Consider the following 14,768-nt stretch of genomic DNA (forward strand, 5'->3'; position numbering starts at 1 on the left):
TAGTCCATTCATTTTTCAACAAATTTGATCTTTAGGACCATATCTACATCAGAAGATGGTTCCCATATCAATGTTACATCACCTTAAACCATGACAACTGTACAAATATAAAGTACTTTTAGCCAGAAATTATGCCTGTTACTGATTAATCTGTTAGGTACTGGCTTCTTATTAAAAGGCTAAAATGTCAAATCATATTTAAACTGTTTATAACAGGATGTTACAATAAAATGGGCGAAGATCCGTGACAATATAATACAGTTAGACTATTTGTTGTGTTAGGATTTAATGTAGATAGAAGTACACTTTAAAAAAAATCCAAGGTTGCTACTAAGTAACGCGTTTAGTAAATATAGTTGAAGTGTTTGTGGTTTGATTTTCAGAAAACGTACTTGAACGCCACCTAGTGGATTTATTGTGTCCCTTTTGGCTTGCCATACCGAATTGACGTGTGACGTAAGATTGAATTGTAACATACATATAAATACAATACAAACCCGGCGTTGTGGGAGTCGTAGTAGAAGTAGTAACATTTTGTAAACCAGTATAGTTTGATGCTTTTTTGTCCTCAGTAACATGAATATCTGAACCGGAAGAACGCAAAGAGTTCTTCTTTTAAAAAAAATAAGACTGTTGGTAAGTTAGCATGTTAGCTAGCTAGCTAGCAGCGTTAGCTCAGTTATGGATTCGCTCAGCATCGTTGAAGACGAGGTAGCTTTGGAGGGACTGGACGGGATAACCATCCCCACTCTGTGGATAAGGCTTGAGAACAGACAGCCAGCGTTTCCCCTGAAGCTGGACGACAGCACCAAGGGGTTCATCTGGAAGTGTCTCGTCAACAACACCGATCTGAGATTGTACGAGCTTCCGCAGGAGAGAGAAGACGTCGAGCTGTTTGACAGGTGGCGATGGGTTAGATTCAATTATTTATAAACTACCAAGTCAACAATTAATGAGACTACTTTGTTACTTTACACTTGTCAAAACTTGTCTCAGTAGCTGTAAAGGTATTATTTTAGTATCCCTGAAGTTCACAATGTTACCTTTTTGTTAATTCTGGTTTAACCTTATGTGTAACTTTGCATCTTGTAGTTTGTGATGCTCTCAATTAATTCACTTTTTTCCCTCCCCCCACATCCAAAGTTTAGTGCATTTACTATCAATAAAGTTTTGTAAACTTAAAAAAACATTTTTGGATTGTTTTTTGTTTCAGATTGAGATAAATATTTACTTATTATGTTTTATTCAACAAACAAACAACGCTACATACAATTTTGGCATTTTGTGTTGTGTGTCTAAAGGTTCAAGGCCATCGACCCAGAGACGGGGATTGAAACAGGAGAGAAGTTTTCTGATGACTGCAGAGACATCTATCCGGTTCATATCATTCCTGAGAACAAGAATGGGATTCAAGGCTCCTGTTCCTTCTTCAAAGAGAGGAAGGACGTCACAAAGCAAATCCGCTCCAAGTCCCTCACCCCGATCATTAGCTTGGAGGAGGCTCTGAAAAGGTTTGTAAAAGTTGTTTTCTAGTAGATTGATCCATCTTTAAGTACTTCATCAGCTTAATTTCACAAACTAGTGCCTCCTTATGTTCCTGATGTTTCACATTTCTGTTCATTTATTCTTTCCCTATATGTACTCTGTCAGATATGGGCGAAAACTTGTCATCGTGGCTTCCCAGCCTCTGCGATTTCGTACCCTGATTGGAGCCGAGAGAGATCCTGACCTGAAACTCAGCAGCGACTCTTACTGCGTGCTGGAAAGAGTGGGCCGAGCACGTTGGCAAGGAGAGCTGCAAAGAGACCTGCATGGAGGCCTTTTCAAGTAGGAGACATGCACACTGACACCCAACACATCATGCCACTGTTTTATGTTAACCTTGTGCGATAAGAGGTCTTTAGATGTAACCAACCGGTGTTTTTTTATGTTTTGTTTTTTTGAGCAGCGCAGATGCTCGAAAGTTTCACTACTTTAGGAAGTCTCTGGTGAAGCATGATCTGATCACCATGCAGTCTTACGTCAAACGGCTTAAGACAGGACAGCAGCAGCACTCCATTCTTCTCCTGCTCAAACGCTTCCATGTTAACAGGTTTGTTGAAATCGTTTTTGTTCTCACTGTCAAAACTAATGTCCTGCCTGTTGTTTTTACTTGTGCACATATTGGCAAAATAAAAAACAAACAAACAAACACGTGTTTCATAGTTTATGCTGATTCTGAAATTACTTTTAAAACTAATCACTTACTCATGTGCTGTGATTCATAAATGGGGTTTAAATTACTGTACTGCAAAGAACACAATCTATTACTAAATTTTAAATTCAGATAAAGAGAAAATCTTGATTATTTATTATCTTCTTCAGTCACTGTTTTGTTTCCTCATTTCACATAGTTTGATGATGGTCCTGTCTTTAAGTCCTTTACTCCTCCTCCTTCTTGTTGTTTGTCTCTATGAAATAAAAATCCCATCTTTCTGCTCTCTCAGGCGGACCAAGTACGACATTCTGATGGAGTGTGTGTCCAACTTCCTCCAGCAGTCACCGGAGCAGTTTGCCACAGTGGACATGCTCAAAGAGTATCTTGTGCGTATCTCTCAGTGTGGGATTGTCTTTTTGTTTTTTGTTTTTTTTCCTTTGTTGTGATTAGTTTTCTGTTTTTCTTGCAGAATCTAAATGAAAATAGTTTCAAGCGTTTGTTCAACTACCTGCGATCTGGCAAGGTGATTGAGTTTTGCCAGTACCCTTTAGAGGACTTGGACCCCAACGCCGGACCTTGCACCAACAAAAATGGTACTTTTAACCATGCCAAAGCACATTCCGCGAATCTGTTGGGTTTTGTTTAATTGTAATTACAAGTAAAAGTTCTAATCAAAACAATAATGAAAATGAATATATACAGTTGCAAATGTAGAGAAATACAAAAGTAACATTATTTTATAAATATGAGAATTTAGACGACTTTTACTGAATACGTTTTTGACATACTGCTTAACAAAAGCATTCCTGTTTTTCCCCCTCACCTTCCAGGCAGTAAAGTGCTTGTGCGCTGCGTGAGGCTATTAAAGCCGTACTCAAAGAAGAGCTTTGCAGATGATGAAGAGGAGGAGGAGGAGGATGAAGACGAAGAGGACTACAACGGAGTGAGAAGAAGAACTGGCCCTTCTGTGGGGCAGATAATGGAGAAGGACTTATTGTCACAGGCCTATGGCACCAGTAGGTTTAATCACTGCTGTTTTTCATCCTTATTATCTTTCTTCTCCATTGTTGTTCAGAAAGTCTCAAATAAAATACAAATATTGTCTTTTCCCCCTAAGGTCGCATTAGTCATTGCTGAATCTTTAACAAACATTGGTTTTTGTGATTTAAACTTATAAAAATGTTTAACATTAAAGTTTAAGGTCTTGTTTGGTTTTTAATACACAGTGGAGAAGCTACAGTTTTGTTTACTTTGAATTTTGAAATTTTGATCAAAACATCTGTGCTTTTTACTTTAAAAGTGTTTTAAAGTTGCAACATAACCCACAGAAAGTTAAATGCTAAGTTACTTCTTTCTTTTTTTTGTTTTTTCCTTCTTTCTTTTCATTTCAGTATTGTCCTCTGGTGCAAAGGGATGCTCACAGAGGGATATTTCTTCCAGAATGAACATTGGCCACCTGGAATCCCGTATGGTGTGGCGAAAGCTGCAGAGGGATGGTGTGATTAAGGTAAGATCGTCTAAAAAAAATGACATTAGTGTCGATTAAACTAAGATGACTGAGACAAAAATATTGGAATATTTAACCATTTTGTTGTTTTTATCTGGTCTTTATTTTATGTTTGATGTCTTTGATTCTGCAGGGATTTATGGAGGATGTGGGCCGGCAGAGGATCACAAAATATATCAGCCACAAGTTTGTATCCAAAAATGACTATAAACTCCTAAAATCTTTTCTCAGCATTTCATCAAATCAGATCTTTTGGGACCAAACCCTCCTTCTCTTGCATCTTTTGGCAGGTGTGTGGGTGTCAGCGATGAGCTCCAGCTGTTTGCTAAGGAGCGGGAACGAACGAAGCTCCTGTGCTCCTCTGCACCACAAGCGTTGGACACCTCCCCTCAAACGGCAGCAGCCTCAAAAATACCGGCAAAAAAGAGCCGCAAAGCCCCTTCAGCAAAGAGGAAAAAGAATGCAGGTAGAGGTGGAAAGAAAGATGCAGAACAACAGCAGACGTGTGATGGCAGTAAAGAGGATGTTGGGAATGAAATGTCTGGTGCAAAGAGTGGTAAAGGAAGAGGAAAGTCGGGAACAAAAAGAAAACCATCAGAGGAGGAAGACTGTGGGACAACAGAGCAGACACAACCGGACACTCCCGCTGTCCATTCTACACAAGCTGAATGTGAGCACTGCTTTTATAGTCAGTTTTACCAGCTTCATGTTGGTCTGTTTCCTAAATTTTTTGTTTCTTAGGTGAGACCTCAGCCTGCACTGGATCGATGATCAGCACGACGCCTGAATCTGGGTCTGTTCCTGCATCAGGTAACTCCCAGAAATGAGTCTGAACAGCTTCACTTCAAAACATATCAAACCTTATAGGAACTTTTTCCAGCACTAAAAAATTAGTCTATAAGCATGTTTTTCTCATTATTTGCCATATTTATTTCTTTAAAATCTTGCTCCTTAAACATAAAATATACTGGTCTTCTTCAGTGCGTATTCGTTCTTTTTATGAAAGTTTTCTTGGTTGAAAAAGAACATTTTTTTTAGGTTCATCTGATCTGGTTTGTTGTTCACATAAAATGTTGAGATACAAAGTGAACTATAAGGCCAAACCTTTTTGTTCAGGTCATTTTGATTTTTGAAGGCTGCAATATAGTGTGTGTTTTGTTCGGGTTGTCTTGTTTTCATGTATAATTTTCTTTTTTTTTTTTTTTTTACCAGACCAAACTCCAGTTGAGGAAGACAGACAGTCGAAGTCGACTCCTGCCAGCTCTGTACCTCAGAGCGATGCTGGGAATGCAGCTGAAAACACAGCAAACAACAAGATTTTTGTTGTTGTTGATAATGTTTTCCAGTCACAGGTAAATAGGATGAGTCATTTCCAGTGGTTTGTGTCCTCCTTCGGCTCGGGTAAATTGAAGCTTGCTGTTCTCGCTCTCCTCCCCTTCCTTCAGAGATCTCATGAGACGTACCGCCTGCTGAAGAGGAAGAACCTAATTGTTGAGGCCGTCCGTAACTCCAAAATCATAGAGGGCTTTTTCCCGTCAGTTTGTTTGAGATTTTTAAAAGCGTTTATTGCACATTCAGACGGACAAAAATATGAGACAATCTCTTTGCACGGTTTTCTTTGTAGGTTGCAGAAACTGATCAACGATGAAGAAAAGCAGGACGGTGTCAGCACAAAGTGTTGTAAGAAGACTATTTTACGCCTCGTCCACACTCTGTTTAGAGAAGGCTTGCTCAAGCTTTACACAACCACTGTTATACAGGATGGGATCTCCAAGAAGGTACATGCACTGCACTTCACAGGCTCAGAGGCAGGATGCCAGAAATGGAAAGAGACTCAATTTCTGCTCAAAAATGAAGCAACTTTACTCCAATTTATTTCACAAAAGGTTCACAACATATCTTTAAATGACAGCATGTGACCAGTGATGCAGAACTAGTTGTAATTTGACCTAATTAATCTGTGTTAATTGTACAAATGCCGTTTTATGTTTTGAACAAATTACTGAAGTTGAGTCTGTGCAAAAAATAATAAAAGTTAGTACGACATAACCTGTTTGTGTTATGCCAGACTTGGTCACAAACTAACTCTTCTGTCTGCACTGGTTTTGGTGCACACGTTGCAGGTTGACATAATCGTTCATCCATCCATTCAGCCCGACGATGAGAGAGTTAAACAACTTATTGAGCAGATTCGGTTCAAAATCTCCAGCTCGGCCTCGGCTGTACGGTGAGCAGAAGCGGCACACGCAGAAGTGGGCCTCCGTTTTGTATTTCTCTGTTCGTGTGAGCATGCGCTTCATTTATTTTTTGACTCTGAGGACAGCAGACAGTCTGGTTATAAACATTAGAGTATGTCAAATGTGAATCTGTTCTAAGAGCAAATGAGAGGCCTGCATGGTTAATTTATTCTTTAAAGGAAGAGTGTAGCTGCTTTTCTTGAGATGGGCTTTTTGCTTGTTTTATGTTGATTCTGACTCGTTTTATGTTTATGTATATTTATGTTAGTTGTAATTTTTAGCTTGTATCTTTGTAACGATGATATTAATCTCAAAGGACTTCCTGGTTAAATAAAAACAAATTCATTTTATTGAAAATATCTATTTCAAATGTTAAAAAAGAATTTTGGAACTCCAGGAAAAAATAAGAATGTGGCCAAAGTTATTTTTCTAGCTGCCCAAATCAAGTGACAAGATGCTGCTGAGACCTTTTTTTTTATTGAAGTTCTTTTTAAAATGTTAGTGTTTTGTTTTCTCAGTTTGCAGCAGACGGAAGATAAAGCCAGAGAACAACAGAAAGCCTCTGAAAGTCCAACAGCTTCTAAAACACAGAAGAGCAAAACCTTCAAAAAGCTGGGAGGAGCTGGAGTTGACAAGGACTTCAAGCCCACACAAGGTTTGTTTTGACTAAACTGTCAATTACAAATACTCTGGTTTACCAGTAAGTGTACTTTAAAACATAATCTGTCACAAAAATATAGTTTTTGGTACCAAGTCACCATGGTAACCAAAGTGCTGCACACCTAGCCTGTAAGTTGTGTTCAAAGTTTCAGATGGAGGCCGGAAAAAGCACCACCCTTTTACTGATTCTGTTCCTCACAATATTCTTTTTGAGCCATAGGTAGATATGAGGAAGTACACACTTTGTGTACAAAAATCTGTTGTGTAGTCATTTTTAGTTGCTGATACAGAAACTAATCAATATGTTTTAATGGGGTTTTATTATTATTATTATTAGTAGTAGTAGTAGTAGTTGTAGTAGTATTTACTGGCAAACCACTTTTATACCGCTGGTAGTTTAGAAAATAGGGAAAAAAGGTAGCATATTGTTTTGTTTTTTTTTAATTTAGAGAATAATATATGTTTAAAGCAATATGGATCTATTTCTTTAGCTGGCTTTGTTGAAGTTACGTCATTGTTCACCTTTCTGGGTTCTGTTTTTTCTAATTGTTTTTTTTTTTTTTTAATTAATTATGCATTTTTAATATTTTAATAAAAATATGTTGTAAAGAGCATATAATCACACCGAACAGATGCATTTTATATAATAAATAAATATAGTATAATAAACACAAATGAAGCCTTATTCAGTTACTGAGCATGAAACACTTTCAGCCTTCAAAACGTGAAAAATATAGAGTATTTTGTTTAGGTACTGATTGTGGATATATCTGAGATTATAGCTTGCTGAGGAGTAAAGTCAATTTTACTGATTTCACTGAAATTCTCATCTTTGACTCCTTTTTGGTAAAGTTACCAACCCCTGGCACATCAGCCTGTAGTAAAGAGCTAAACCACACAAACATCTTAATTATCTTCTTAATTATTTTTCTAAAGATTTTCAGACAGAGTGAGAAAAAAACACGAAATCCAATGTTATAAATGACGAGTGGTCCTAGACCAAAATGTTATTAGTTTGCTGTACTACAGTAAATGAAAAGGCAAAAATTTAAAAGATGACACCAAGCTTAAAGTGTTTGTCCTCCACCTGTTTAAATGCTCCCCTCCGTCTGGTTGTAGTTCGTGGACTGGGGAAGTCTTTGGGCTACCAACCCAAGATGCAGCGTCTGCATGTGATCCACAGCTTCCTGTGGTACCTGATTTATGAACACCCGCTGAGAAACGGCTCCGCTGGGACCAACTCGGCCTCCGAAGCACCAGCAGAACCAAACGCCTCCAGCTCTGATGTCAGACTCCAGGACGGTGAAGCGCAGCCGGATCTGAAGGAAACTGAAAGCCCCGATGTGACCAAACTGGAGGAGGCATCAGGTGACGAAGAGGAGCTGCTTAACGAAACATCAAAGCCGGATCAGTCCGACTCAGACTATAAAGGTAAGAGACCATTATCTGAGGAATCTGCCTCCTGACATGAAAAGTGTTTGTGTTCATTTATCTGACTGTCTGTTAGAAAAATATCTCAAGAAGCAACGGGCAGACTTTATTAATACTTTCAGAAAGTAGTCATGGGATGGATGTACATCTACAACTGATCAACTTTTGGAGTCAACCCGAGTCAAGATGGTCGCCACAACTGACCGACCTTAAAAAAAAATATATCAAGAAATGCTACTTTTATTTCAGAGATGCTTCATTTGATATTTTACTTGTCCTGCCTACATGTCATTGTTCCTTCAAACTAGGATCAGGCTGCACTTGCCCAGGTGGACTCTAAACATGTATTTTTCTACAACTTTCTGTGTTTCTGTGACAGTTTATGTTGATGAGGACTCATGGAAGAGATTCGTCCCTCCTGTCCGGGTACGCAAGGATTTCACCAGCGGCTGGGCGATGGTTTGCGACATCCTCCTCTGCTTGCCTCTGTCTGTGTTTGTGCAGTTCACACAGATTAATTACATGGTAAGACCAGGTATTTGCTTTTGTTTTTACCTGCAGAGTTCATCCTGCTGATCAGGTGTGCAGAAAAGATGAGCTTCTGTTGTGGTGACGTACTAATAAATAGTCTGGGTCAGCTCAATCTGGGATCAGTCTTATTAACAATCAGGTTTAGGTCATAGTTAGTCGATATTTTTACGCTTTCCAGTGCAGCCAGCATACGTTTAGTTGTCAGTTAAAAGCTGATGCATTAGTAGAGATTTTATTTAACCATAAGCCAAAAACTTTAAGCAACCTCTAATTTAAAATAAGCCACATATCATTATAATATTTAGTTTGTTGAAATAATTACACAATTTAACAGTTTTACCTTTAAAACTGAGATCTAAATACTAATCTTGTTTTTTCCCCATTGCTCAGTAATCATTTTAAGAAATATTATTGCCGTTTCTTGCATTTCACGAGCAAACACCAAGCACCATGCAGGACATAACTCGTGATTTGTGTCCACAGGTGGATGGTCTGGAGGAATACGTCAGTGACCTTGTGAAGCAACACTACCTCGTCCGATCGCTGCCTGCACAAACCAAAAGACAACTGCTTTATAAACGGTGACGCTCCTTCTCCCCTGCTCTGTTCTACATTTACATTTAACCCTCTGAAACGCATCACGTCTTTAATTTGAAAACTAAGAATTGCTGTTTTGTTTTTTGTTTCTTTTTTCTTAGGAAATACATCCACATGTTTCACGAGAACCTTCAGAGGCTGGCCTACATGGGTTTGCTGCAGTTTGCTCCCATAGAGAAGTTTAAGGAAAAAGATCAGGTATCAGCTCAACTCTGTTGGTACAAATGCAAACAAAATAAATAAAGAAGCTCCTTTCACAAACTGTAAAATATATTAAGTCCCTAAAACAAACACAAAGCTAATTTTGTCGCAATGTTAGATTTAAAATTGAAAATGATATAGATTTTCAGCAGGTTTAGAAATTCTTCCCCACAGAATTTGGAGTTAATGTTAGAAATGTATGTTTTTTATTTTTACATTTTAAGCAAAACGCATGAAATTTTAAATTTATTTTCTGGGAATCCAAGAATTAAGAAAAGGTTTGTTTCTGCCAGGAAATTGGCAATAATTGATCAAAATAAGCAAACGTGAAGCAAATTTTCCATTTATGCGCCCGATTCTTTCTTCTCCTTTCACACCCATGCAGGTGTGTGTGTATCTGAAACGCAATGTCACCATCGTCGACACCACCAGCTGTGAGCCTCACTACTGGCTGGTCACAGAACCTCCCGACAAACCTTTCGAGACGCGTCATTACACGTTCAACTCCACCGAGGACGTGGAGCGCTACTGGTTTGACCTGATGTGTGTCTGCCTCAATACACCACTGGGTACACAGATACACAACCACAGAAGCATGTCTTTCAACATTATATGGAAGATAATCATGTTTACTGTGGAAAAAATTAATGTTTTTGCTTCTTTGTTAAAGGGGTGGTTCGTAGTAGAAGAAATGCCACAGAAGATGATCCTCCTCCTTCCTTTGTGCACGATCGCTATGTGTTTACACACCTGGCATACCTGCTAAAGTAGGTGGAATATGAATATTTTATCACCTCCATCACCTTAAAAATACAATTAAAATATATGGAAAAGTAACTGTCATTAATTCCCTTAAAGTGATAGTTCAGATCTTTTGAAATGGAAAAGATCTCTCCTGTTGTTGATAGCTCTTTGAATGACCTCAGAAATATTGTTTAATTCTGACAATATTGACGAGGTAATGGCTAGTCTGAGCGGTGCCAAGGCAAAATTGGATCGCTGCCGTCTTAAAACTCCTCTAATCTCAAAATATTTTCTCGCGGTTCCTGCAAACTCTGTTGTACAAACCTTTACACACCGTTAGTTTTGCATTACTGTCAGAAATGTTTTGACATTCCTGCTGGAAGTGCTACAGTTAGCTGCTGCTGCTGCTATTTGCACTTAGAAGTAATCAACTGACAGTGGTTTATAGATTTATAAATAATAATTTTTCACAACTTAGACTGTAAACTTGAAATATTATAAAAAGTAAGTAAAAATAAAGTAAAACATTCCTCCTCCCTTTCATTTGTTTTTTCTCTCTGTTATTTTCTCTAAAATAATTACTAATCAGGGCTGTTAGAGCACCAGTGATGCAGCATCATTTATTAGCTGGATAATGAACTTGTATTGATGAATTTGTACTTCTGTGGACACACTCAGGGGCAGCTGGGAAGTGTGTGACGACGGGTCCATACCAGGAGACAGAAAGGGAGCGGCAGGTCTGGACTCTGAATTCTTCGCTCATCTCAAACGCAACTGGCTGTGGACCAATCACCTGCTTGCTTGTAAAACGGTACTTAATCAGCAGAAATACATGTTAGCTGCGTAACTTTTTGTGTGTGTCTGATATAGACCTACCGACCTGTTTCTATTTTTATCCTCAGAGGTCGAGTGCTTTGGAGACGACGACTAAAATGAGACTAAAGAGCCTGCTGAGCAGAAACGCTCTCAGGCTGACGCTTCAGGCTGGTGAGGTTGCTGACAGATTTCTGTGAAGCTCAGATACAACTCAATTAAATTCAACAACATCATCTCTTCATCAACAGGAAGCAGCGCTTTACCTCGATATCTGACCAACAAGCAGCCGCTGATGCTGGAAAGAGTGGAGGTGGAGTTTTTTATTCTCATTCATTCATTCATTCAAAGAATGCTGGGCCTTTAATTCCAACAGTGTTTTCAATTTGATGTTTTTCTTTCCAACAACTCTTTGATAAATCCATACTAGTTATAATTTGTTTGACATAACTTTGACAAATATAAGATGAGGAGCTTTCAGTTAGATTATATTATACTGAGCGGTATTTTGCATAAACTAAACAGAACTGAGCAGAAAAATATGAGCAAGAGAAAAGAAAACACTTTTTGTCATGTAATTCATTAAAAAAGGACTTTCTTTAATCTGGTCACAGGCTGAATCCCCTCTACGTAAAAGTATCACAAAGCAGTGATTTACTGTAGGATTTTAATATTAAGCTTTCATAATGTTCAGCTATCGGCACTTAAACAGCAGTTAGACTGTTTCTTGAAATGGCTTTATTTGTAACATAATTTGTTAAAAAAAACAACTTTTTCTTTCTATTAACGTGAAATAAATTACAGCTAACATTCTGCTTATTATTGAATGCTTACGAGTCATTCAACAAACACAAACCTCTGGTGATCTGAAGCTTAATGTTTATTTGTTCTCAGTAATTAACACAACTAAATGTCTTATTATCGTGAGTGATGTGGTCAGCATGTTTGTTGGGTTCTGATGACCAGGTGGGGATGGAGCCGGCTTCCAGGAACCAGCAGCTGGTCGGAGGAAAGGGCCAGAGGAGGAAGAGGAGTAAAAAGGAAGTGGTTAAGGCTCCACGCAAGAGGAGAAAAGGTGCAGAGGCTGTTTTAAGTTGTGAAATGTGTCTAATGTTGTAAGAGTGAAAAGCTGACAACTTTGGTTGGTTCTCTGTTTTGTTTATAAAGAGCCCAAAAAACGCACTCCTGCCCATGACGAGGCGGACCACAAGGCTTTAAAAATGATGACCAAACAGAGAGTTCAGTGGTCCGTTCAGGAAGACTCGGTCATAATGCTCTGCTCCGTGGCCTCACATCTGCTCAACAGCAAGGTACAAACAAACAGAGTATCGTTTCTTATTCACACCTTATCGTATTGTTGTTTTTTTTTAATACAACTGCACGGTGTTGGGGAGTTTTCTTTAACGAGACGACAACAGACAGTTCTGTCTTTTAGGATTCTATTAAAAATGTACAACTGAGAAAACATTCGACTGACCAGAAGTCAGCAGAATTAAATCTGAAGCACACAACAGGTTGCCCGTCCTTTTATACCGGCTTGTAGGCATATTCTAGTAAATTTCCATCCAGTCAGGAGGGGTCAGGGGGAACAGAGAGATCAGACAAACTGATCAAGAGAAGATAAATAAAAACATGAGATAACACAGACTTCCTGGCCCCTGCACCCCAGAGCCCTATAAATTTAAGATGAACGACATGTATGCTCTGTGTTGTTACCACAGTTCACAAGTAGGTCACATGTAGCAAGAATCACTGAAACAACTTTTCTTCCCATTACAACGGTGCACGTCTTCATGTCTCACAGTTAAAAAGGGCCTTCGTACCATACTGCGTTGTCAGAGACCAGCTCCATGCAGAGTTTGAGATATCGGTGGATAAGACCTCCCTCGCCGTTGGACGTCGCACAAGATACATCCTCAAAAATCCTCAAACGCGTCTGAACTACAGGTGGGTTCAGGTGCTGAACTGGTGTGTGTTTTCTTTAACAGCGTCCCTCGTGAAGTTTTCACTCTGAATGTTTATTGCAGGATCTGTCTGGCTGAAGTGTACCAGGACAAAACATTGATGAGCCAGTTGGAGGACAACAAACCCGCTGACCCCGATAAACCAGAGGTGTGTTTGTGTGTGTGTGTGTGTGTGTGTGTGTGTTTCAGGCTGACGGTGGACTCTCTGACTCGAGACTCGAACGTCTCCACTCGTTTTGTTTCAGGATTGTGCCAAAGCCTTCTCGGAGTACGTCCGTCTTCTCAGGCAGAAGTTCAGCTCTGTCATGAGCGCTTGTGACTTCATCATTCCCGACTCCAAGCAGGAGCTAATCTCACGGTAAAAACAGATGGTTTTGATTCTTTTTTTAAAATTTAAAACAGTTGAGCATCGAGTAAAATTGTGTTTTACAGGTTTAAAGTTTCTGCCATTGATGATGGAAAGCCGGTTCAGTTCAAAGACACATTAAACAGGTGAGAACGGAAATCAAGTTATTTTTTTCCTGTTGAATATGTTCTTTGTCTTCACCGCTTGTTTATGTGTTCCCACCACAGCACAGATGACATTCATGCCATAGTTCTGCACAATTTGATCCAGAGTACTCTGGCCATGACCAACAGCCAGATGAAGACTTCCAGGTCCTTTCAGGTACCAGAGCGCCTCATCAGACGTGTTTATCTGTGGAAGCCGTTTCAAAAAAACAAATCCCACAAAACGATTCAGTCAGACATCAAAAAGATAGTCGAGCACTTTCAATTTCTGTTACTCTGAGATGACAAAAGTGTGAAGTTAATGATGGTTTATTTTTGTAATTTAACCCAGGTCAGTTTCTCCCATCATGACCTTCTGTTAAACTTTCAGCATTTTTGGCTCAGTCTTTTTGTAAAATGCTCCTACTTCCTCAGTAGTTTTGAGGAATTACATTATGTGATGTGTTCAGATATAGTTTCGCAGATGAAAGTCTATTAAAAAAAAACTGAATTTGTCTTTAAGACCTTTCACACGTACAGTCGGTACGACCAGGAGCTGCTGTGCCAAGTGTTCCTCAGCTCCAGGAAAAGGCGTCTGCTGAACCGCCGTCGTGTCGGTCAGTATTTCAGCCCGAAGAAGAACCGAGGCCTGCCCATCCTGCCCATGTCCTTCCAGCTGTCCCAGACCTACTACAGGTAAACACTCACTCAGAGGAAACCAGGGCTAACAGAAAATGTACTTTGATTTTTTTTTTTTTTTCATTGGGAAAGATTAGTTTCATCATTTATGTTCTGCTCTTTTTTTTTTTTGGAAAGATTATACTAGAATTCCTCAAACTCAGTTCACAAAAATTTGTGAACTGAGTTTGAAAAAAAAAACAGTAAAAGAAACATTGGGAGGAAACATTTTGGAAGTTAAACCTTCGGTATTCATCATCATTTACCATCCCTGCTCCTGTTATTATCAATTTAATAAGAAAAAGTTATTTTCTGTTTGAATAAGAAAATCTGAAGTTTCATATTAGACTTAAAGGCTTAAATGTTACAGCAGATATAAATGAGCAGCGAGCCGTTTTCCTTTGTCAGCTTTTAAAACTTCTAGTAAACATATTTTTATGGTTTTTGTATTGTCAGAAAAAAGGTTTGCTATCTTGTTTTTAAAACCGTTTTTGCGTGTTTTTCCTCATTTCTCCCTGACAGGCGTTTTTTGTGGCGCTTTCCTCAGTCGCTGTGCACCGATTCCTTCTGCTTCCTCAGGAGTTTGATCACCAACGGCTGCGGAGACGACAGGCCCGTCACCACTTTCTATCATGAGGCTGAAAACCGGTCCCAGAACGACGAGGAGGTGTTGGAAAGAAGAACAGAGCCGTCAAAAAAAGGAAAGCAGAGCCGAGCAA

At 39.1% G+C, this 14,768-nt stretch overlaps 1 protein-coding gene across 1 annotated transcript in view; it reads left to right on the forward strand.

Moving 5' to 3' along the window:
* The first annotated feature begins 434 nt into the window (after window positions 1–434).
* Window positions 435–14,768, forward strand: part of LOC108239851 (general transcription factor 3C polypeptide 1) — a 20,088-nt gene continuing 5,754 nt past the window's right edge. The window contains exons 1-34 of the mRNA XM_037974618.1: window positions 435–902; window positions 1,302–1,511; window positions 1,651–1,827; window positions 1,949–2,092; window positions 2,487–2,583; window positions 2,667–2,790; window positions 3,028–3,213; window positions 3,589–3,704; window positions 3,838–3,890; window positions 3,995–4,374; window positions 4,446–4,514; window positions 4,917–5,056; window positions 5,150–5,238; window positions 5,329–5,482; window positions 5,828–5,931; window positions 6,460–6,596; window positions 7,721–8,032; window positions 8,412–8,557; window positions 9,047–9,144; window positions 9,262–9,358; window positions 9,747–9,930; window positions 10,032–10,128; window positions 10,784–10,916; window positions 11,008–11,092; window positions 11,170–11,231; window positions 11,885–11,993; window positions 12,086–12,228; window positions 12,723–12,865; window positions 12,946–13,030; window positions 13,128–13,240; window positions 13,315–13,374; window positions 13,456–13,549; window positions 13,895–14,067; window positions 14,572–14,767. Coding sequence (XP_037830546.1) covers window positions 682–902; window positions 1,302–1,511; window positions 1,651–1,827; window positions 1,949–2,092; window positions 2,487–2,583; window positions 2,667–2,790; window positions 3,028–3,213; window positions 3,589–3,704; window positions 3,838–3,890; window positions 3,995–4,374; window positions 4,446–4,514; window positions 4,917–5,056; window positions 5,150–5,238; window positions 5,329–5,482; window positions 5,828–5,931; window positions 6,460–6,596; window positions 7,721–8,032; window positions 8,412–8,557; window positions 9,047–9,144; window positions 9,262–9,358; window positions 9,747–9,930; window positions 10,032–10,128; window positions 10,784–10,916; window positions 11,008–11,092; window positions 11,170–11,231; window positions 11,885–11,993; window positions 12,086–12,228; window positions 12,723–12,865; window positions 12,946–13,030; window positions 13,128–13,240; window positions 13,315–13,374; window positions 13,456–13,549; window positions 13,895–14,067; window positions 14,572–14,767 — 4,731 coding nt within the window. The 5' untranslated portion in view covers window positions 435–681. The remainder of the gene's footprint in view (window positions 903–1,301; window positions 1,512–1,650; window positions 1,828–1,948; window positions 2,093–2,486; window positions 2,584–2,666; window positions 2,791–3,027; window positions 3,214–3,588; window positions 3,705–3,837; window positions 3,891–3,994; window positions 4,375–4,445; window positions 4,515–4,916; window positions 5,057–5,149; window positions 5,239–5,328; window positions 5,483–5,827; window positions 5,932–6,459; window positions 6,597–7,720; window positions 8,033–8,411; window positions 8,558–9,046; window positions 9,145–9,261; window positions 9,359–9,746; window positions 9,931–10,031; window positions 10,129–10,783; window positions 10,917–11,007; window positions 11,093–11,169; window positions 11,232–11,884; window positions 11,994–12,085; window positions 12,229–12,722; window positions 12,866–12,945; window positions 13,031–13,127; window positions 13,241–13,314; window positions 13,375–13,455; window positions 13,550–13,894; window positions 14,068–14,571; window position 14,768) is intronic.

The sequence above is a fragment of the Kryptolebias marmoratus genome, linkage group LG3 (assembly GCF_001649575.2).
Source record: "Kryptolebias marmoratus isolate JLee-2015 linkage group LG3, ASM164957v2, whole genome shotgun sequence".
Lineage (NCBI taxonomy): Eukaryota > Metazoa > Chordata > Actinopteri > Cyprinodontiformes > Rivulidae > Kryptolebias > Kryptolebias marmoratus.